Source organism: Amblyomma maculatum, chromosome 2, assembly GCF_055883805.1.
Source record: "Amblyomma maculatum isolate TAMU_Amacu chromosome 2, ASM5588380v1, whole genome shotgun sequence".
NCBI lineage: Eukaryota > Metazoa > Arthropoda > Arachnida > Ixodida > Ixodidae > Amblyomma > Amblyomma maculatum.
This window is the reverse complement of record NC_139345.1, coordinates 9,071,592-9,094,874: the sequence shown is the minus strand read 5'-3', so window position 1 is coordinate 9,094,874 and position 23,283 is coordinate 9,071,592. Positions and strand designations below refer to the sequence as shown.

General features: G+C 46.4%; 1 protein-coding gene across 1 annotated transcript in view; it reads right to left on the bottom strand.

Moving 5' to 3' along the window:
- Positions 1 to 1,055: 1,055 nt before the first annotated feature.
- Positions 1,056 to 23,283, bottom strand: part of LOC146197902 (beta-glucuronidase-like) — a 30,828-nt gene continuing 8,600 nt past the window's right edge. Inside the window, exons 2-9 of the mRNA XM_084593173.1 lie at positions 12,009 to 12,245; positions 9,455 to 9,570; positions 8,999 to 9,144; positions 8,509 to 8,699; positions 7,766 to 7,906; positions 6,622 to 6,794; positions 4,517 to 4,745; positions 1,056 to 2,275 (exon numbers count right to left, since the gene is read on the bottom strand). Of these exons, the coding sequence (XP_084449299.1) occupies positions 1,805 to 2,275; positions 4,517 to 4,745; positions 6,622 to 6,794; positions 7,766 to 7,906; positions 8,509 to 8,699; positions 8,999 to 9,144; positions 9,455 to 9,570; positions 12,009 to 12,245 (1,704 nt within the window). The 3' untranslated portion in view covers positions 1,056 to 1,804. The remainder of the gene's footprint in view (positions 2,276 to 4,516; positions 4,746 to 6,621; positions 6,795 to 7,765; positions 7,907 to 8,508; positions 8,700 to 8,998; positions 9,145 to 9,454; positions 9,571 to 12,008; positions 12,246 to 23,283) is intronic.

Sequence of the window (23,283 nt, the reverse complement as noted above, 5' to 3'; positions counted from 1 at the left end):
GAAAGCCTGAGTGCTGCATTCTGCTACGCGACTGTAGCGCATGTAGCGATTAATGCTGCTACGAGTAAAGCGAGCGACTACACTTTCAAATTCTTGCATTTATTCGGCAGGTTGGTTGGTTGGTTTGTGGGGTTTAACGTCCCAAAGCGACTCAGGCAATGAGAGACGCCGTAGGGGAGGACTCCGGAAAATTTGACCACCTCGGGTTCTTTAAAGTTCACTGACATCGCACAGCACACGGGCGCCTTGCTTTTCGCGTGCACCGAAAAGCGGCCGCCAAGGCCGGGATTCGATCCCGCATCCTCGGGAACAGTAGTCGAGCGCCGTAACCACTGCGCCACCATGGCGGGATTTGCATTTATTCGGTGAATCCTTGTATCTTCGCAGTTGTTCTACGTTTACTGTTGTGCGGTCGGTTTTACTGGGCGCGCGGTATTAATTAGGAATGAATTAATTAAATACGTAATTGCCTATATACAGAAATTATTAATTAGTAGTTAGTAATGAATGGCATTTTAGTACATATTTAATACAGTGCACAACTGTCACTAATTTGTAATTGCTAATTAATTAGTTATTAATCTGGTATCAGTGATTAATTATGAATCTGTAATTAGGATAGTGTGATTAACTAATTAGCCATTTTTAAAAATTGCTTATTGATTGGCATATGGCCATATAAGGCACGCATTAGTGCATACTGAGGTGGCGGTCTGTGATTGGTCGAGACCTCCATGACGTCATCCCGTCTCGACCAATCAGAGCCGCCGCAAATGGGTGACAGTTTTGCTGACGACAACGATGAGGCAATAAAGGCTTTCGCAACACTCATACAACACTCATGCAAAAAGAAAGCTAACACAGGCAGAGGAGCAACACTTAGTTTTTAGTTAAAGGCTTCATCTTCCGACGCCTTATCAAAAAGTGCACAGATTTCTGGCGGCGGCGCATATGAGACATCCTCTTCGCACTCAGAATCGCTGCGCTCACCAGTCTCACCAGTCTCACAATGGCCTCACCAGTCTCAGTCATTGGACTTCGTGCACACATCGTAATCACATTGAAAACCTCGCCGCATGCATCGTAATCGATGCCTGTGACTTTTTATTTCACATTTCACAACCAACAAGATATACCGAGGTCGTCAGACTGTAAAAATCAAATAAATTTAGCATGAAGTAACGTGTGTGTACATTTTGCATCCATCCCGTGTCGCAATTTAAGCATATGTGACAATGACGGAGCTGGATAGTTTCGCGCTTATGGCACAATTTTTTCACGGAGGAGTTATTCAGCGGAAAAAGAGACAAATCTGCAGAGGAAAGGCCTCATAGGGGCTATATGGCACAGGTGTAGGCTGACCAAGCGCGAATCGCTACTCAGACAGCTCTCATAGAGTGCTGCTTTTGAGCATTTAATTCTTTAAACTAGCCACTAGCGAACTTGTTTTCGTCTCGTTTTGAATTGGAATGCCGCCTGATTTTATACAGTCGAGAGTGACAGAACCGACAAATAACATGGGCTTAATCCACAGCTTCCCTTGACCGATGCACTGTTTTGTATAAATGTGCAAGTATTGCTTAGTGGTCTGAGATGCAAGTTAGAGTCCCCAATAAACATTATATGGTTTCTTGAATGATGGCTGGATATTCTGTTAGTTGGCATGTTGCCCTCACTGTTACATCCTAGTAGGAAATCTTTACGCCAGATAACAAGAGCTCGTGGCACAAGACCGCAGTGGCTGTGGTATTCTGATATAGTGGGTTTCAAATTTAAGGTGCACCGAAATACATCCCTGCTTAGGTCAGGGTCGTTGATTAGGGATGCAGTAAGCATCGGAGTCCGGTAGTGTCCGGTTCGCAATCTTATGGTATCGACAGCGGATCACTTTAGCCGCTGCTTTGGGCTGGCGCTCTCGTGTCAGGATACCCTTGCGGTTTCCGTAAGCCCGGCGGGCCGTCTGCGCAGTCATGAAGTCGGCAAAGTTCCACACATGTTCGCCGAAGAAGAAACCGCTGGCGCGAAGCTCGTCGAATGCCCGGTGGTAGCAACCGAAGGCCTCCGTCTGGAAGTCCTCGGTGAATACGAAGGCTGGGTCAGCGTGCAGACCGGCGATGGAACCGGCTCCGTACTCGCTGATCATGATAGGCTTGCGATAGCGCTCCCACATCTTCCTGTATTCATCCAAGATCTGCGGCACGATGACCTCGGTGGAGCCGGGGTCGCTGTACCAGGCCGGGTAGTTGTTGTGCATGATGACGTCCAAGTGGTCCCCCTGCAACGAGCCCCGGGGCGTGAGTGGACTCCTTCAGCCAAGTTTAAGCGCCTGTATAACCGATTCAGCACAGGATAAACAAATTGCTGCATAGGCTACATACACAGTATAGTTAACCGCGCTCTTATTGCGAAAGCAATACTACGCCAGGTGTAACAGCTCGTCGCTGTATGCCGTGTCCGTGGTCCCTCATGACGTTTGAATTCACGCTACCCCTATACCACGGGCAGGAGATGCCAACTCGGGTCGCTCATTGCATCCACCCAAGCGCAGCCATACGGCTACAAAGGAAAGCTAATTGCACAGAAACGTATAACCCACTCAAAATTCCACTATACATTTTATACAGTACTATAGTTTTTTGTGCAGCAAGGAACTGCATGATACCGAATGAAACTGTCATATTGCTGTTAAGTATAGTAAACTGTTGTTGATCCGGAAGAACCAGGAAAAAATTTCCGAATTAATCGAAAGCTCGAATTATCGAATGCGCCTGAAGAAAACAAAAACAAAAACAAAAACAACTGCCGAAAGCGACCCCGTCGAGTTTGGGGTATGCTTCACTGCATAGTCAACACATTGAAGAATTGGGGTGAAGCGCATAGTGCGTTGAAAGAAAGGTGAATTTGAAAATTTTCGGTGTATTCGGTAAGCTTGGAATAACCGAAACTTCCGGATATTATTTATTCGGATACAAACCGAATAACAAGCATATTCGATCTGTATTCGAAATTTCGAATATTGGCACGCGCCAAATTTTTATGTGTCCCGGCTGAAGCGGCTGCATTCCGATGGAGGCGAAATTACTAAAAAAAAAAAAAAAAAAAAAAAAAGAGAAAAACACGGTTCTTTATATGATGTGAGCAAATGGCCGGAATAAACTCGGAGGTCGCTATACATTAAACCCCTCGTAGCCCGTGTGTATTTTGGGAAATGAACCCAATAATTTAAAATTAGGTTGTCGTATCGTGATAGGAAATTTTATTAAAGTGATAAATTTTATTCAGATGCTCACGATGCTTCTTCGGGTGTGTAAACTTTCGGAACGGGGTGGCGAGGGGAAAGGCGATTTCACTTGAAGCATACAACTTTTTTCTTAACCTTTTAATATGCCGCATTAGGAGTGAAAGCCGACGTGGTCCGCAGTATCAAAGGACGAAAAGCAAAAAAAAAAAAAAAAGGGGGGGGGGGGGGGTGGACGTTTAAGCTGCGCTTTTAAGTGTATGGGTTGACAGCATTAACAATTGCAGAGCCGCGGCGTCCTTGAGGATCCTTGTTCTCCTATATGCTCTCTGCAACACGATTGAGCACTAATCCATTAATATGCGTCGCTATCATCCCGCACACATTCTTTAGCATGCAGTCGTCAGCTACCGTAATACTCCCTGACACCCCTCATGCCCCCTTCCTCTTAATCAAGTCGTAAGAACTCAACTGCCTGCGTGACCTATGGGTAGCATGTGGTGGTTCGATTCTCTTCACCCGGCTTCTATCGAAATTGAGAAGCCAGAGTTAGCAGCTGTTGTCAAATCAGCAGCCGCGACCTCGTGCAAGGCTCGAAAGAAACGCGGAAGGAGCGCGGTAACGGAGTGCGCGTAGTGGAGGGCTGCGGAGTAATTTCGACCCCCTGGGGATCTTTAACGTGCGCCGACATCGCACAGCACACGGACGCCACTTCGTTTCGCCTCCATCGAAACGCAGCCGCCGAGGTCGGGTTCGAACCCGGGAACTCCGGCACAATAGTCGGGCGTCTTACCACTGCACCACCCCGGCGGGGCGGATAGCTCTTAACTATTATTTTTGCATTTTTTCTCTGCTCTTTTCGTCGAATAGTTTCTGTTGGTAAATTTCTATGCGGCGTGAAGGACTACTGTAGTATGCGAAGAGCTAGGCGAAGCAATTCATTTATTAATGATCTCAGCACACGTAATGCTAACGATTGATTTGATTAAAGGCACCGTGCTTCCGGTTGTAATGTCTACGTGCAGAGAGGGAAATCCATCTTATCACTTATAGTGACCGGAAGACGAGGCCGGCCTGAGAATGACTCGGCTAAATATTAAAATGATTATGAATGACGCGCCTAAAAGGAAACGACTACAAATAGAAATAAAATAAGGATGGAATCAGGAACTGGAATAGAATCTGATGTGGAATAGATCGGTGAGTGACAGAAATTCATCGCATTTCCTCTTCACCAATGCAATTGCTCGCCCCTAAATTACTGTGTGATTCTCTCACCGCCAGGTCCTGGTCGTACTTCTTGTTGAGCGCCGCGGTGACGGGTCGTGAAGAGTCTAGCTTGCGGACGTAATCGGCGAGGTGGGCGAAGTAGGGGCCCGCAGGCTTCTCATTGGAGTGCGGCTCATTAGCAACCGACCAGAGGATGACTGACGGACGGTTCCTGTCGCGCTGCACCAGCTCCCTCATGCGCTCTTTGTGTTGCTCCAGCATGGCCTCGTTGAACGAGCTGCGCGGAGAGAATGCCGTCAACTTCGCCGCAGGCGAGAAGTTCGTCCTCTATGCGTACAGATGTAGGCGAAACAAGACATGGTCTCGGCTTACTCCCCTATTTTGAATTATGATAATCATCGACTTTTCCTGACGATTATATTTCAAAAGTTTCTGCCAGATTTCGGCATCGTTCGGTGTATTATCATGCCATTCTTGGCGATGGTTAAAACCAACGCGCACTTTCAGTGCCAAAAAAATTAAGTGGGATAATTAGCCAACTTTTTTTTTGTTCAGGTAAAAAGGAGAACGCAGTCACCAAGAGGTACATTATTAAAAGAAATGATCAAACATTGCTTTCAATAATGACTATACGAAGACCATCAATGACTTACGGAGACTAATCGCCAGACGTACGACACATTTATTTATTTATTTGTACCCTTAGGGCTTACAAGAAGCGTTATAGAGGGGAGGGGCTTTTACACATCTATATATATATATATATATATATATATATATATATATATATATATATATATATATATATATATATATATATGAAATACAAACAAGGTGAAGAACATAATTGCATCAGAAAAATAGAGACAAATGAGCACAATGGCAACTGAACAAAATATATAAACAAAAACAGATAACTTACCGTACGCGAAAGAAAAGGAAGTAAGGAAAAAAAACTGACAAAAAAACAAAAACAGTTTCCATATAGGAATAAACTCACTTTCTAAAATATTTTTTAGTGCTTTGCGAAAATGATCGGTATCGGTGATAGCAACTTAAGATGCATGTTGCGAAATCTTATTATTTTACAAATTTTCTTAATAGCGGCGGCTTTCGGGGATTTTTTAGCATCCTTGAAAATAAAAATAAAAAGAAGCGGATGAAAGCATCTTTCATTTTTTTTTTTTTTTTGTTACACCGCCGAACCAAAAACAAATATCTTGGATAAATAGGTTCGAGCACTCCTTTTCTCCTTTTATCCGTATTGTCGCGACTGAAAGCTGGAGCAAATTGGACTCACTGATATGCAGAGTGGACAAAAACTTTCTAGCCACAGTATCTCTTGATGCCCTTATGACACCCCAAAGCTTGAAATATGCCGAAGATTGGAAGGGGTCCCATATTCGCTCCTGATGACATTCACAGGAGCAGTAGCCAGATGCCCGGATAGGCTGTACGAGACCACGTGGCCTGAGCACGTTTTGCTAAACATGTACTTTTAAGCCTCGCAGTCCTCGAGTACCGCTTCATCTATGTGCAGAAAAAGTGTGGATACGAGAATTTTGCTCATCACGTATGCCGGAGTTGAAAGGTTCGATTTCAAGCGTCACCAGGTCCCCACCTTCCTTTCAATTTAATACAAACCTTCCTTTAACTCAGTGTTTCGTTCCTCTCTAATGCTAAGAGAATTGATAGATTCCTTGGTCGATCCCCTCCACGAACATGCTGGTCATGGCGCTAATTCTCCAGATATCTTCGAGCCATTAAAATAAATTCATCACTATCATAATGTTGCACCAGCGGGACCGCATATGTCACCAAAATATAGATTTTGCATTCACCCACCTCTCAGTGTTTCCTAAAAGCCTTAATACCAAAGTATTTTCTGATTTTGGACCTGTTAGTTATGCACAGCATATCCGACTTTATAGGTATAGGGTCGATTGAATACGTGGCGACATAGTAGAAGACAAAAAAGATCTTATCTGCTGAAAACATTATCGTTAAACCGATGCTCCCTGCTTGATTTTACTGGTGCCGATCAGATGAATGCGTTCACAGCACGGTGGTTCATAGCGAGGCTAATTTACAGCTTGAATTCTGCGAACTCTGTTCTGCCTGAGAAAAACAGGGCGGAAGAAGGGCGCACGCACGAAAGAGCCACGGCCGGCGCCTCGTCGATGACGGCGATGCCCTGGGCGTCGGCCTGGTCCATGATCTCCTCGGCGTACGGGTAGTGCGAGGTGCGGAACGAGTTGGCGCCCAGCCACCGGATCAGATTGAAGTCCTTCACGACCAGCGCCGTGTCCAAGCCCTTGCCGCGGATCTGCGTCCACAGTCATCGCCGGTGGGTTCAGTTCGCCTTCGGTAAGCACTCTTAATACCGCGTTCATTTCTTTATTGCGCCGTGACTGCTGTCGCATTCAGGGCCGGAAAGAGAACTTGACTTGAAAGATAGCTTAAAAGAGTTGAACGCCATGGAGCTCAAGATGTTTTAGTGATATGAATACGAGATTCGTTTCAGAAAAACGTCTTTAGTTATACTGCCCGCTTCCGAAGCATGCTATATATTAAAAGAATGAGCGCAGCTGAACACATCCCTCAGGCGGAGGAGAGGCCATGTAGAATATCCATAATATGTAAGTAATTACTCATTAGCATTCATTTAAGAATACCTATACACGGCTACAATGGAAGGGTATACAGCCTTCTCGGAAAATTCGCAGTTGAATAAATTTAAGTCCTGGTTCATGGATCGACCCCGGGACTACCATTTGTTCTGGCCTCTTTAGAAGATTCCGTGAATTGTTGGATTCGCCACTTCGAATCGTTGATCGGTTCGTCTTCGTCTTGCCATCAGTTCTGCTGACAGTCATGATTAGATAGGTTGGTGGAGCGACTGCCCAGGGCAGCTAGCGATGGTCCTGCATGAGTTTGAACTCGGGAGCCTCATGACTAACTTTGAATGACTGCTAATGACTGTTTACGCCTTTATTATAAATATAATCCATCTTGGGGAATTCTCCTAAGCATTCGAACAGTAATATATTCGTTCCGCGAGTAATGGTTACCAGTTGTCTCGCGGGTGTTTGTATCCCCCCTCCTCCTCCATGATGATGCCAGTAGTAGCAACTTAAGGTATTGTGTAACATAAAAATAACATCATCTGCAGCGTTTGCGTAATCACACGCATAGCTCCGCCTTTTCACACTGCCAGTTGTATCATATTCGTGTGCATCAAACGCGCAGTATTAACGGAGATTCTGACCAGACGCACACAGCACACGTGTCTCTCACGTTAGAGTCCTCGTGCTTTCCGAACCCCATTAGGTAGAAGGGCTTCCCATTGATGAGGAGACCCCCGTCGCTGGCTCGCACGGTGCGGAGGCCCACCTTCTGGTAGTACACGTCAGTCGAGTCGCCGGAGTTGGCTTCCACCTGTAGTAACAGAAACCCTACGTCTAATTTCGAATCATTTCAGTGCTGAGGAAAACGATAATTTGCTTACCATTGTTGAACACAAAATCTACTTAGACAATCTACGAGTCAAATGACCTTGTAAGATTATTAAATGTAGTATAAGATGACCCTACGTTATACTGGCGGCGATCGTCAAAATGATGAGTACACTGATAGCGGCGTGCCGCTCAATATATTTTTAAAGATAAAAAATGCCGTTTAGGTGGGTAGATTGTACCGTGTCTAGAGCAAAAATACACGGGAAGCACAAGCAACCTTAAGGGTGTTATTAGAAGCATAAGAAGTCATTGCAGCCCGATGTACTCACTATCGTTTTTTTTACTGTCACCTACCTTGGATCCCGTCAACTTAGAAATGTCACGGGGTCTCGCAGCTTCATATTACCGATCATATCATGTGGTGCTGTGACTCGATCGCTGAGCGCTGAATGCTCGGAGGGTGGCTGGAATCGTTCTCTAAGCAATAAGAAAATTCCATGATACGCCAAGGCTTGTCCTCGACATGTAGACTCTAATGCTTTGACATTAAATATGAGGCATCGCCGTTGCATTATTGCTTACCTTGGCCATGTAGAGATACCCCGGCTCACTGTGCATGCCGACAGGCCACCATAGCTTGGGGCTACGCACGGTCAGTCGTCCAACGCAACCCGTTGCCAAAGAAGCTATGTCCCCGCGGTCGTCCAGCAGGGTCACCCGGCAGCTGGGCGTCTCCTTAGCGCTCACTACATCAATGGCGAAGTCCACAGTGGCTGATGTCATGCAAGAAGCGAAGGTCACACTTTAATCCTTGTACTTTCTTCTGTGCAGGGGGGTGTCGTTCGTTTAAAAGGCGATGAAAGAGAAGTCAAAGTGGCACAGCGTCAGACGAGAAAAGCCCATATCTCTCATTGCTTGCGTAATTCGTACGAACGCAAGCGCAAGCGCATGCCATGCAAATAGCCACTGGCATGGAGCATATACGTCAAGCTTACAGATCGTTACACCAACGGTTCTCTACAGAGACATTTAAACCTGTTTCAGATAGTAAAGCGTGCGGACGTTCACCCACACAGGTCTTCCATGGCCGTTGTGGTTACAAAGAGTACATCATCTATGTAGTCGCCTGGGGTGGTGTACAAGATGACGCTCCTGTGGATCCCAGCGTAGTTGAAGAAGTCGAATGGCACATCCAAACGGTAGTACCCTGGAGGATACCTGAACAGCAGGAAATCGTTATGGTGCGGAGTTGACATACCCAACTCTATTAAAACACGGAATTACAATACTCAGAACTCCCCACGACCATCCGCAAAGCACGCCTGGCGTACCGTCACACTGCCTTCGTAGGGTTTCGTCAGGTTGTTCTCTGGACTACTCTGCGTTCTATAGAATGAGTAAATTTTAATAAATTCTACTGAATTCAAGTGTCCTAATTTATATTCGTGTATAAAAAGGTGTGCAATCATGCATTACTTGGTATATATGGTATCCATGATGACGGGAAAAGAAGAGTGACCCGGCTCACCTCGCAGTGTCATTTGGTCGAAACAACGTGCCCTGGGGTATGGTGTCCTCGCTGAGGGAGTTGTTAACCGCTACGGTCAGCAGGTTCTTGCTCCCGTAGCGCAGTACTCCTGTCACCTGAATCGCGAAGTTATGATCACGTATGAGGCAGCTGTTGTAGCGCTTATAATTCTAATAAACCGGCCCATGTTTACAGCTCAGGAGCTGTAAACATGGGCCGGTTTCTTTCCCCTTCCGCCATTAGCATTTTCACCGCTAGACTACGTATTCGCTTTATGCATATTTAAAAGGAGCGCTCTAAAAAAAAAAAAAAAAAAAAAGAAGAAGAAGAAGCAGTCATGAAGCATGCCGTATATTAAAACGATAGCTATTTTTCCTTGCCGTTTTGCTTGTTTTCATGCTGTTTAGAAATGCATTTCTTGCATTACACACCAACTCCCAGTATCCAATCAAACTGACTCCTAGTGGGGCTGAGCCAACACGCTCCTATGTCCCAGTACACTTAGCTCTAGTTTACGCTGTATATGGGTATAGAATCGGTGTCCTGCATGGATTGGTTGGGAGAGGGGGAGGGGGGGGGGGGGGGGATTACTGTGTGTGGTATGGTATTCCTTGGACCTTGCCGAACAGTTTTCGCTTCCTGACTGACTGAATTGTTAACCCTTCGATGTGCTTTGTAATGAGTGGCTACATAAGAGAAACAATTTCCTCAGAGCATTTACCACCTATATTCGATTTGTTTGTTTGAAGTGAATATAGTATCTTTCATATCTCAAACAGTGTTTTTTTTTTTTTTTTTTGTGCCGTTTAACTAGCAAACATAGGAAATAATATTTGCGAAAACAGCCAGCTGAAGGGTAGCAGATCCTCCGGCATTTTTCTTCAGGCCTATTGTGGCGCCTGTAACCATGTCATTTTTCTTATTAGCTTCAAATTTAGGTTGCAGGGAGGAGGAGGAAACAACGTTATTTAAAGCTCTATGAAGCGTGGAGAATGGCCTTGGCCAGGATCACCAAGGCCAACTGTTCTTTCAGCTGGTCGGAGGCTAACCAAGCCCGTCACGTTGGAGGAGGAGGGCATGAAAAGTAAGGTGACTGAATTGCAACAGGGCAGGAAAACATGCAGTGTTCTAAATTTGCATAGTGTTCAGGACAATTAGGGCATGCGAGAGTATATCTGATGCGCTATAGAAACGATCGAGCTGGAGCAGGAGTGTATTTAGGTGTATGCTTCGAGGAATGTGTATTTGCGTGGTAGTGAGGGATTTATCAGGAAGAAGTGAACGAAAGCTTCCGTAATGCTGTCATAGTGAATGCTGATTTCTTTTTTTGTAGTGAAAAGTAGCGTCCCAAGTGAGTGGATAAGGCCAGGGAATCCCAGGCGCCCGGTGCTGAAGTTCGCGGGCGAGGCGATGCACTACCTCTTTGCCTGGTATTCCAGCGTGACCAGGAATCCACCTCAACATAACAGTGTGGAGACGTAGTTTAGTAAGAGCCCTGTGTGGTTCATCCTCTAGTTATTTAGGAATGCGACCCGTATGAATGGCTCGTATAGCCTGTACTGAATCGGTTTATATGGTATATCTCGAAGGGGTATAGGGCGTGATTGTGCGAGGTCTTAAATACTGGCAATTATTAGCAGGGTCTCGAGAGTCGCTCTAGGAAGAGATCTGTGTAAGGGCCGAGGGTATGCGCCACTACCTCGCTGCAGTTCTCAATTGAGTAAGCACCAGCCCCGACGTTAGTTCGTGATGAATATGTGTAGACAATCGGGGAATCAGTAGGACGAACATGATCGGAAACGCGAGCGGAATGTCTGCCAGAGTTAGTATTGGGTGCAACGTTTTTTGGAATGGGAATTATGTGAGGTTATCTGGAAGCGGAGAAGGAGGGGTGATAATAGGGAGGTCGATTGGTTTTAGTGCAACTTGCTGAAGTATCCAATGTCCTTGTTTGGTGCTGTTTCTCCTGGACAATAAGTGATTGTGTGATGCGTTGGTATTTAGAGGACAAAATCTGATGTGCCTGTATTTCAGTTTTCCTGCGAGACTATTCTACTGTTTCGTACATAGCTGTAAGGAATAATGTGTCCTTTTTTTAAAAAAATTAACGAAATGGCTTCCTTGCGGCCTCGATATGCTGTTAAGGCGGGAAAATATTTCTTTTCTATAGCATTCTAGGACCACCCGAGCGGGTTAGGTTACTATAAATAAACTTGAATGTATGCCTGATATACTTAGCCTGAAATTATTCATGATCGATGATTGTTCGCTGCGCTGCTTCCTTGCCTGTACTTGCTCAACACTAATCGCATTGTTACCGACAGAAGGAGGGGCATATACATGGTGCGTAGTAAGAATAAGCAGCGTTCACACAAAGAAATCAAGAAGGTGCTTTAGTCGAATGAAAGGCAACCAAACACAGTAATGTTAATCCTTCCCTGCGTTTACAGCCACGCTTCTTTTGCTCAAGTGAGCCTCCTGGCCCAAACTACATAGCACTGTGCATTCTCAATGTGTCTTGCGAGAGAGCGCGCTTAATGATCTGTCAGTTTACCTCGGCGGCGAAGGGAAGGTGGCCTCCAACGTGTGCCACCACGGGGGCCCCGTTCAGGTACACCCGGGCCTCGTAGTGGACGCTGCCGAAGCGCAGGAACACACGGCCTTGATCCCAGCGGGCGGGCACGAAGAACTCCACGTCGTACCAGACCCAGCCGACGAAGTCGCGCAGCGCCTTGCTCTGCGTCACGTCGTTGAAACTCGAAGGCACCGGCATCGGTATCACCGGCCCCGTCTGTAGACGAGCGGTCGAACGGTGTCATATCATCCAACGAAACTGGTTAACACTTGTGGCTTATACCACTGCAGCAGCAGTGTGCTGGTCACTCAAGCCTTCATGCTTTAAACATTTCAAGGAGCGATGAAAATGTGCTTGCAGCTCGCTTGTATGCGAGGGAAAGTCAGAATCAGGCTTTCTTCTGTTGATCCTGCATCGGTTTCATATTAGTATTACAAGGAATAATCGGGCCAACAATCCTAATCGGTTCTTTGTCGGGTACTTAAAAAAAAAGCGCAATCTATATGAGAGCTACGCAAAATAAAGCCTTGGCTAGAGAGGCTGTTCATAGAAAACCACATACCGAAAAATAAATTTGCCGGAATAACAATCGCAACATCACCATATAGTTCACAACATAACGAGCACTACATGCCAAATGCCTCCAATATAGGCCCAATACCGCCGTGCAGTCTGGGCTGCTGGCACAAGGCTCACGTGGAGGTGGTCCATGTTACCTACGTTGTGCCAATGTTGGACCTAATAAGGAACTTCGAGTGGGTTCTTCACATCGAGCCGATGAGTTAACGATCAGTGAAATCTCAGGTGGCACAAGGCTTATTTGGGGAATGTTACATGGTCGCCCACTCTTCACGGCGCCGCGTGCCATGGCCCGTGCTCTAGCACTGCACTGGCACTTCAGCAAGTGATGCTCTAGCCCTGCTCTAGCACTGCTCTGGCACTGCAGCAAGTGATGCTCTAGCACTGCTCTGGCACTGCAGCAAGTGATTCTCTAGCACTGCACTGCACTGGCACTGCAGCAAGTGATGCTCTAGCACTGCTCTAGCACTGCACTGGCAATGCAGCAAGTAATGCTCTAGCACTGCTCAGCACTGCTCAGCACTGCTCAACACTGCTCAGCACTGCTCTAGCACTGCTCTGGCACTGCAGCAAGTGGTGCTTTGTAGCAGACATCTCGTAACGCCATAAAGTAATGACTGTTATTTTTTTTTCTCGTAGATCGTTAACTCAGTATATATAAAGGCAACACATATTACTTCGTCATATCTGCTGGACCTATGTTACTTTTCAATCAAATCTCGGCCAACACGCATGGCTTCGTGGCCCCGGTGAACAAGGAAATTCGCCATTACTTTGCATCAGCGTTTTTCTTACACGGTGCCAACGCGAGTCACAACGCCTGCGCTCAAACCGGCCTGAAAAGAAAAGAAGTTATTGGCAAATTTCTCCGGATTTTACTGCCCTGAATTTCATTTTTTGAAAACCATTTTCATCTTTCAAATTTTCATCCTCGCACTTCGCCGATCCGTATTCGAGAACGAAGAGAGCCTCATTAGTGCCATTAGGACAGGGCTAAACAGGAAGGGGGAAAACAAATCCGGGGAAACATAAGTTCAGCTGAACAGTACGCTGAAAATTCCTGCAGTTGCTTTGCGGTTTATTGCAGAAAGCTATCGCAGGCATAAAAACGCTTGTTGCCGTCACGTACTGTTTTTTATCCAGCGCGGAACGAACGCGCACCTCGGCAACGACCGGGACAGAAGGGTCAAGAGTTTGATTCCACAACTTTTTTTATCTCTCTCTTCAGCGACTTCACTACGTTTAACGTCATGTCTACGTCATGAAATTTCTCTGCCAGTCAAGATGTCCTAGTCATGTCTGTGCCATATTTTCCCGCTGGGCAGGACCTTTAACGCCATGGCACAAAAATTATGGTACAAACCAATCATACATGCCCTCGTTCAACGGTAGCACAATACCAACCAGAAAGCAAAAGAAGCGGTTACCAAATTTTCTAATCGCATTGTTCGCTGATCACATTGAACTATAACATGGATGCGGAAGATATGGAGTTGAAACAATTGCGCATTTCATAAATTATAAACAAAAGCTGCAATGCTTGAGAAAAACTTTGTGTCCCCCAAATTTCGCGTATGACACCTAGGCTCGGTCGCGTTAACCCCTACCGGACACTAAATAAAAGTTATGTTAAGCGGGGATCCAGGCACTGGTAGCGGGCACTGGTAGCGAGCAGGACCGGAGCAGGGGTGGCTTAACTTGCAGTCAGCTAGTCCGCAAAATCACTTTCTCTTCCTCCTTCTCGGTGATCTGCCCAATTAATGGGAACCTCTTCTTCACAATCTTGCCCCCGCAGAAAAGAGGAGCCATCCTGGCGACTCAAGGAGACGAAAGGAATGCGGGATCGTTGTAAGGCTTCAAACGGTCGACGTGAACAATCTCACGCCCACGGCGGCGAAGGTCGGTGGATGCGGCGAGCGGTTCAATTAGGTAATTCACTGGAGAAGTCTGTTGGAGCACTAGGTAGGGTCCGTGGTACTTGGAAATAAACTTGCTGCTCAGGCCGGGTGGTGTCGATGGGACCCAGAGCCATACGTGAGCACCGGGAGAGAATTGATGCACAGGGTGGCTGCTGTCGCTGTGCGCTTTCTTCTGTGCTTGCTCGTCCGAAGTAAGCGAGCGAGCCAGCTTGCGACATTCTTCAGCGTGCCTGGCAGCTGCTGAAAGTGATGTGTACTCTGACATATCAGGACGGTAGGGGAGGATGGTGTCGAGTGGAGACGAAGGTTCACGCCCGTACAGCAGAAAAAATGGTGAGAATCCGGTAGTTGCTTGAACGGTGGTGTTATAGGCATAGGTTACAAAGGGAGAATCTTGTCCCAATCGGAGTGGTCGGAGGCTATGTACTTGGACATCATGTCACCTAGAGTGCGATTGAAGCGCTCTGTCAGTCCGTTGGTTTGAGGGTGGTACGCGCTGGATGTCCGGTGGGTGGTTTGGCATTCGCGTAGGAGCGCTTCGACAACCTCGGATAGGAAAGATTTGCCTCGATCACTTAGAAGTTCTCGGGGGGCACCGTGCCGCAGAATGAAATGATGAAGAAGAAAGGACGCGATAGTGGGTCCCGTGGCATCCTGAAGTGCTGCTGTCTCCGCATAGCGAGTAAGGTGATCGACGGCCACGATTACCCAACGATTTCCTGCAGGTGTGTACGGTAGAGGTCCATACAAATCGATGCCAACACGATCGAATGGTCGATATGGGCACGGAAGGTGCTGTAGTGGAGCCGGCTGATGGAGAGGAGGCGGCTTGCGACGTTGGCAATCGATGCACGAACGCACATACTTACTGACGAAGGTATACATACCGCGCCAGTAAAAGCGCTGTCGCAACCGTTCATAAGTCTTAAATACACCCACATGGCCACACTGCGGATCGTTGTGGTGAGATGCGCAGATATCACTTCGGAGGTGGCGAGGTACGACGAGCAGCCACTTACGGCCATCTGGCATATAGTTGCGTCGATAGAGAAGGTGGTCACGAAGGGCGAAATGCTGCGCTTGACGACGAAGGGCGCGAGGAGCCGGTGAAAGTGACGAGTTCGTAAGAAGATCGATTAGTGATGTAAGCCACGGATCCTTGCGCTGTTCTGATGGCATGTCGTCGATGGACAAGGAAGCCAAGGCGGAGCTGGAGGCAGGGGACAACGGAGCGTCAGGCGACACTGGCGAGCGGGATAAAGCGTCTGCGTCGGAGTGCTTACGCCCTGTACGATAGATGACTCGAATATCATACTCTTGTAGTCTAAGCGACCAGCGGGCGAGACGGCCGGTGGGGTCTTTTAGTGAAGACAACCAACATAAAGCGTGGTGGTCCGTAACAACATCAAATGGGCGCCCATACAAGTATGGCCGAAATTTCTGAAGCGCCCAAACAATTGCCAAGCATTCATTTTCTGTCACCGAGTAGTTGGTCTCGGCCTTGGTCAGCGTTCGACTTGCGTACGCCACAACGTATTCATCAACACCGGGTTTTCGTTGGGCAAGAACAGCGCCGAGGCCGGCGTCGCTGGCATCGGTGTGCACTTCGGTAGGAGCAGCCGGATCGAAATGGCGCAATACGGGGGGTGAGGTAAGTATCTTGCGCAATTTCGTAAAAGCAGCATCGCAAGCCGGCGACCAGGCAGAAATATCTTTGTGAGCGCTGAGAAGTCGCGTCAGAGGGGCAATGATGGTCGCAAAGTTCCGAACGAAACGCCTAAAATAGGAGCATAAGCCTATACAGCTGCGTAATTGCTTGATAGATGTTGGCTTCGGGAACTCAGCGACAGCTCGAAGTTTAGATGGATCAGGGAGGATGCCATCTTTGGACACTAAATGCCCTAAAATAGTGAGTTGGCGAGCGGCGAAATGGCACTTTTTCAGATTGAGCTGTAGACCGGCGTTGCTAAGGCATTGCAAGACGGTTTCAAGGCGAGTTAGGTGGGTCGCGAAGTCGGATGAAAATACAACACTATCATCCAAGTAGCAGAGACATGTGTGCCACTTCAAACCGCGGAGAATATTGTCCATCATGCGTTCAAATGTGGCGGGCGCATTACACAGGCCAAATGGCATCACGTTGAACTCATAGAGCCCGTCGGGGGTGACAAAAGCTGTCTTGGGGCGATCGTCCTCAGCCATCGGAACTTGCCAGTAGCCAGAACGTAAATCGATTGAAGAAAAAAATTCCGCTCCATGCAAAGTGTCCAGCGCGTCGTCTATGCGTGGTAGCGGATAGACGTCCTTTGGTGTGATTGCATTAAGGAGTCGGTAGTCCACACAGAACCGAATAGACCCGTCTTTCTTCTTGACTAAAACGACCGGGGACGCCCAAGGGCTACTGGAAGGCTGAATTACACCCCTACTGAGCATCTCGTGGACTTGCTCATCAATAATGCGGCGCTCTGAGGCTGATACACGATAAGGGCGTTGGCGTAGTGGGGCGTGCGTACCAGTATAGATGTGGTGAGAAACAGTTGACGTACGACCCAAGGATAGCTGCTGGATGTCAAAGGAAGCTTGGAATCGGTTCAGTAAGTCGAGGAGCTTGGCGCGTTGATCTGGAGCGAGAGCACTGTCGATGGCTTTGTCGAAGGCAGCCAGAGGCGGTGAAGGAGACGAGGAACGAGGTGGGCTAAGGGCACTGACGTTGTGGGATATTGTGTCGGCACAGGTGGAGAAAACCGGTAGGACGGTCACAAAATTTTCTGATCGAACAGGCTCAGCATGCCCAACGCACTCGCCACGTTGCAACGTGAGTGGATAGAACGAATCGTTAGTAATGGCTAGTTCGGTGCGTCCGCTTCGTACACTGAGGACGGCGCAGGGCAGGGGAAGACAGCGTCGCGAGACGAAGAGGGAAGATGGGGTGAAGAGCACTGTACAGTCTTGAAGAAAGGGACAGTTTATAGGCACAATCGCAGCAGATGAAGGCGGGATATCAGTAGCATCCGCAACGTGGCATTTGGCTTCCCCAAGAACGTTAGCGGCAGTCGGTGCGGTGCACAGCGGAAAAAACTCTACTTCGGCACGAGCGCAATGAATTACGGCGCGATTGCGACACAAGAAGTCCCATCCTAAAATAATGTCATGAGAGCAGTCACGGAGAACGATAAAGCTGATGACGTAGAGAACGTTCTGAATGGTGACTCGAGCCGTGCAGGTACCGATCGGTTCGATGTGCTGAGCAGTGGCGCTGTGCAATGAAACCCCAGAATATGGCAGAACAACTTTTCGTAACAAGCGGCACAGTCTATAACGTCAATAACCGAAACAGCAGCACCAGTATCTACAAGCGCAAGAGTACAAACATTTTCAATGGTAACTTCTATTAAATTGTTCGGCGGTGAAGCAGGACTTTCACTGTTCGACGAAAGCGCAGTTCTTGCCTGCGGAACTGCGTCTAGTGGTTTTCCGGCATTGGCGAGGTAGAACGGCGGCGCATCGGCGACGGAGAGCGACGGCGCGGAGAGGTTGAGCGGTTGTCATAGGTTGAGCGGTTGTCATGCGAGAAGTGGTCAAAGTGAGAGGAGGGCTGAGGTGGCGCACGGGGTGGGGACGGCGGCTGCGGAGCTCCAGAGCGAATAAATGGAAGAGAAATCCCGCGACCTCCACCAAGTGTTAAGCGGGGATCCAGGCACTGGTAGCGGGCACTGGTAGCGAGCAGGACCGGAGCAGGGGTGGTTTAACTTGCAGTCAGCTAGTCCGCAAAATCACTTTCTCTTCCTCCTTCTCGGTGATCTGCCCAATTAATGGGAACCTCTTCTTTACAGTTATTACTCATTTCCTTTTTTTTTTTTTTCGATATCTGTTAGCGAAAAAGGTTGCGGTGGTGGCCGACGTTCCTCACGGCCCTGGTCAAATGTGCTTGGAATAGTTGGTGGTGCCCGGAAAGGAAACGTATATGTCCAACCCGGACTACATGAAAAATTATCGCAACAATTCCGACATACAGGAACAATTAATGGGGACAAAATGCTATCATATATTGCAGATAAAAATGCAGAAACGCTCCAGAGGCAAAGAAAAAATGTCCGAAATATTGTCCTTTTGAGCCAAATAAAGGGAGTCTCTTTTTGTTAGGCATAATGGTTTGGTTTGTGGGGTTTAACGTCCCAAAGCAACTCAGGCTATGAGAGACGCCGTAGTGGAGGACTCCGGAAATTTCGACCACCTGGTGTTCTTTAACGTGCACTGACATCGCACAGCACACGGGCGCCTTGCTTTTCGCCTCCATCGAAAAGCGGCCGCCGAGGCCAGGACTCGATCCCGCGTCCTTGGGAACAGTAGAGCACCGTAACCACTGCACCACCCCTGCGGGGTGGCGGACAGCAGCGACGTCTCTGCGAACAGCTTAAGTTATAGAGCTGAAAACTGACATTACCAATTAATAACCAATTAAATAAAAGTATCAGATGCTCAATATGGCCCCTACTTCTTCTGCGGCGGTCTTTCAGTCAGAATTAAGATTAAGGTGTTACATAATCACTGCGGTAAAGTTTCAGCTACAGCGCAGCACACGGTCTTTCCCTCCCATCTTTCCCTGCCTAGGTTTTTCAATGGCGAGTCAGAGTATGCGTGGTCGCAGCATAGAAAGAGGTTAAGAGACCGTTTAGTCATGAGGTCGTCGTGCGAGACTCGATATCTGCCGCTGGAGGTGGCGCATTAAGAAGGGACGACGCATGAATCCCAAGCTATCTCAGAAACTTGAGATTAGCTAGGGACAACGACCGTGCATTGTCTCGTAGCGTAAAAAGCGTGCAAACCAAGCGATAAGCGGAAGTCATTTAATCGCGCACTTGACGGAAGCTGCTTACTGCAGATAATTTTGTGCCATCCGTTCGCACAGAGCGTCGCTGAATGATGAAGTTGCCACTAAAGCTTATTTTTGACGTCCTTGTACAATGCGGTTCTACGCATGGGATTCATCCGCTGGTGCTGCGTATGTGTACCCTGTGCTATCACTGGTAGCTTCTTCAAATAAATGTTTTCTTCTTTTCCTTGGTGAAACATGTAGTTCGCAAGATAATGGAGTAACAGAAACTTAGACATCAGACTTCTCTCAGTCTCATATACCACGGTGAAGCTTGTTCTAAATCAAATCATTCATATATAGGGACACCACATTCCAGGTGTCTTTTAATTCCATTAATTTTTATTTTTAAAAGATAGTCTTGTTTTTGTTTTTTTTTTTGCTTTTTTTTTTCAAGATATGTTAGCTTTTTCAGCTATGGGAGCTGGAAGCGTACCGTTAGGTATCAGCGTTTCCTATTTCTTGTTGCGAAAAAGGAAATATGATCGCTTTATTGATTTCAAGCCTGATCAAGTTCTACAGAGATTAAAAAATTGAAGGGCATGTTAGGCATGCCTAGCTGAACTGACCGTGCATATCGTTTTGACATTATGACGCTTAGGACAGTCCCTACGGACAGTTTAAAGTCAAATTCTATACAATGAATGATACATAAAAAAATAATACCTCAGCATGAGAGTATATATTTTAGCGTTCAATGTGATATATATATATATATATATATATATATATATATATATATATATATATATATATATATATATATACCTCAGGCCTCCATATATTCGACTATGCTATCTTTCTCATACAAAATGTCTCTGTCGACCGCTGCTAGTCCTTTTAGCTGGAAGCTGGTGAAAGAATTAGCGCTGCAATCCGTTCCTATCGCAGAAAACAGCCGGCTCAAGGCGCGATACGGCCACACGATAAAGCGCCACGCTTGTTCAAAGTCTGTTGCCGCAAGTCCGTTCAAGGCGTCGGCTGTGGGACGTTACCTTTGCACGAAAGCCTTCCAGAGCATTGGATAAAGGTAGGCACACCTTCAAGAGTTATGCGGAGTGTTTGTCAAGCCGTTATTTTGCGAGCGAAGCCCGGAATGTCATAGTTTTCGCACACCGAAAGATATTTAGAAACATCAACTTATATCATTCATATTTGTACCTGAAAACAACTTAGATAACTATACATTTTTGCAGTGCAAAACAGCAGAATGCGCAGTTCATTTCCATTGCCAATATTCATGCATGCATTTATGCCCGCATTTCTCGTTAATCATCAGTAATTGTGAACCTTTTTTTTTTGTGCCAGTTACTGAAAGTATGCGTTGTTCCGCTTGATAACTAGACTGAAATATGTTCCTGTTTTAATAAGCGCCTTGATGTGAAGTTATTACTAAACAGCTCATGACTTTGCCGGACTAGGGCGGTACGCCAAAGAAAGTTTACCAGAACATGGCTGTAAAGTTTAAAAGTCCCGTTGTAACATGCAGCGGATATTTACAATGCATATGTGCAAGAACGTGCACCTGCAGCTGCGTAAACACTCCCTATGCCGGGTGGTAATTTACGTACGGTACTAAAGAATAGCGAAGAATGGCATATAAAAACCTGATTTGTCATTTTAAACAATTCTTTCCTGCAGTTAACTAAACATTGATAGCTTGTTGCGAATATTATACCTATGGCTGGATCCTTTCATCAACCTTCCTTTCATGCTCAGGGATCCTTTCATCAACGCAGTTATTAGGTATGCTGTTAGGGTAAATTGGCACTGCTGGTATGCTCCCTTCATATCTCAAAAACTGCTGTGCATTCTAGTTTAAATTTTTTGTTTACACTTATTAGTAATGTTTATAGCCTTAAAGTCATGCAGTTTATTTACTGAAGCGCAGTTTTTCTTTTTTTTCTTTGTAATCATGAGGCAAATTTCGACTTATATGTTGTAAATAAATGTGTTTTTTTTCTTTTAGTAAATAAACATAGCATGCCCTTTAAGCTTTGCAACCAATTCCTCACGTTAGTCGCCTTAAACTAAAATAAAAAAAAAACGAGTCTCTTCTTGTACCGTGGAGGAAGAAATGATACTCACATTTCTTATTAACCGTAAGAAGCAGCTTTGCTACTATTTTTTCCGCATTAATAACAGAACTGGCTTCCTAATGTTCTTAATTAGTAATATTGACGACAGACTGCAATATAGCCTAGAAAAATTGTAGCATAATAGGGATGTAATTTTTTTAAAAAAGCTACATTAAGTCCGGAATACACGGAGCGTTTTCGCCGCGTCAAGCCGGCGTTTTTCGCCCGACGTCGCGCACTCGACGCCCGGCGTAGAAAAAAACGCGCGCCGCCGCTGATGTGGCCCTGCTAGACATTTGACGCGCGGGCGGCGCGGCGTCCTCTCGAACCGGAAGCTGCTGCGGACGCGAGCCAATAAGAGCGCGGAAAGCTAGCATTTCCGGTCTGAGCGGCCGCTGTCAACATGGCCAACATGGCCGCCATGGCCGGCGGGGCGTGCCATGGGTTTGCGGCAGTTTATCCGCAGAAATGTGATTATCGTGAAAATAAACGCTATCAAACACGGAATGTCGCTTTTTTGTGAGTATACGACCTACTCTCGAATCGTAATGTATATGTTTTCTCCCTGAAGCGAAATGTGTTAAAAAGAAAATAAAAGAATCGTGCCGCTGGTATCTGAGCGGGCATTCCGAGGTTCCTAAAAGCACATCTACCGGAAGAGATGAAATTCCGACCAAGGTGATCAATGAACTTGGTACATAAAGTAAGGAAACGTTAAAATGTTTGGAAACAGTCATAACGAAAAGCAAATTCCGGACAGTTGGCGGCAGTGTAAACTAAAATTTATTAATAAAGGGAAATGAGATAGGATGCACGTAAAATCCTACAGGCCGATTACCATAACATCTGTTATGTACAGGTTGGCCATGCAGGCAGTGAAATTAAAGATGCAATCATGGGTAGAAAGTAAGAAGATACTCAGAGAACTTCAGAACGGCTTTAGAAATAGTAGGCGCTTAGATAATAGCCTGTTAGTGCTTACCCAATGCATCGAAATATCTGTACATAAACGGACATAAACTGGGCTGGACATAAACGGGGCGCACGACAACGTAAACAGGGAACTCCTGTGGAACACACTAAAAGAAGAAGGTATCGGCCATGAGATAACTGATTTCCTACAAGAAATATACCAGGATAAAAAAAGTAGAAATTACATGGCAAGGGATAAGAAGTACGGAAGCTGTCAATGTATGCAAAGGATTAAGACAATTAAGGTTTTCCTCTATCACCGCTACGGTTCATGCTTTATATGATAAATATGGAACGGAAGCTACAAGAAAGTAATCTAGGTTTTAACCTGTCATATAGATTAGAAGGAAACGTCGTAGAGCAGCGCCTCCCCGGTTGATGTATGCAGACGATATTGCGCTGTTAGCAGATAGCCAGGAAGAATTGCGAGCTCTGGTTAAGTATTGTGGAGACGAAGGGGACGCTCTAGGCTTCAGCTTTACGCAGTTAAGTGGGGCATGATGATTTTCAACGGCTGAACTGATCACAGTCTTGAAATAGAAGACAAAGAAATACCCAGAGCGGCAAAATATAAATATCTCGGGGTATGTGTAAACGAAGCATTGGCATACATCGAAAAGCATGAGCAATCAGTCAGGTCAAAAGGGCGAATAGATGCCGGGATATCGAAGCATAGGGCATTGTGGGGATACAACAGGTATGAGGTTTTGAGGGGTATTTGGAAAGGAATTATGGTACCCGGGCTTACTTTCGGAAATGCAGTTTTGTGCCTGAAAGCAGAGGTAGAGTCGACATTAGAAATAAATCAGAGAGCCGTCGTATCTCGAGCTGGG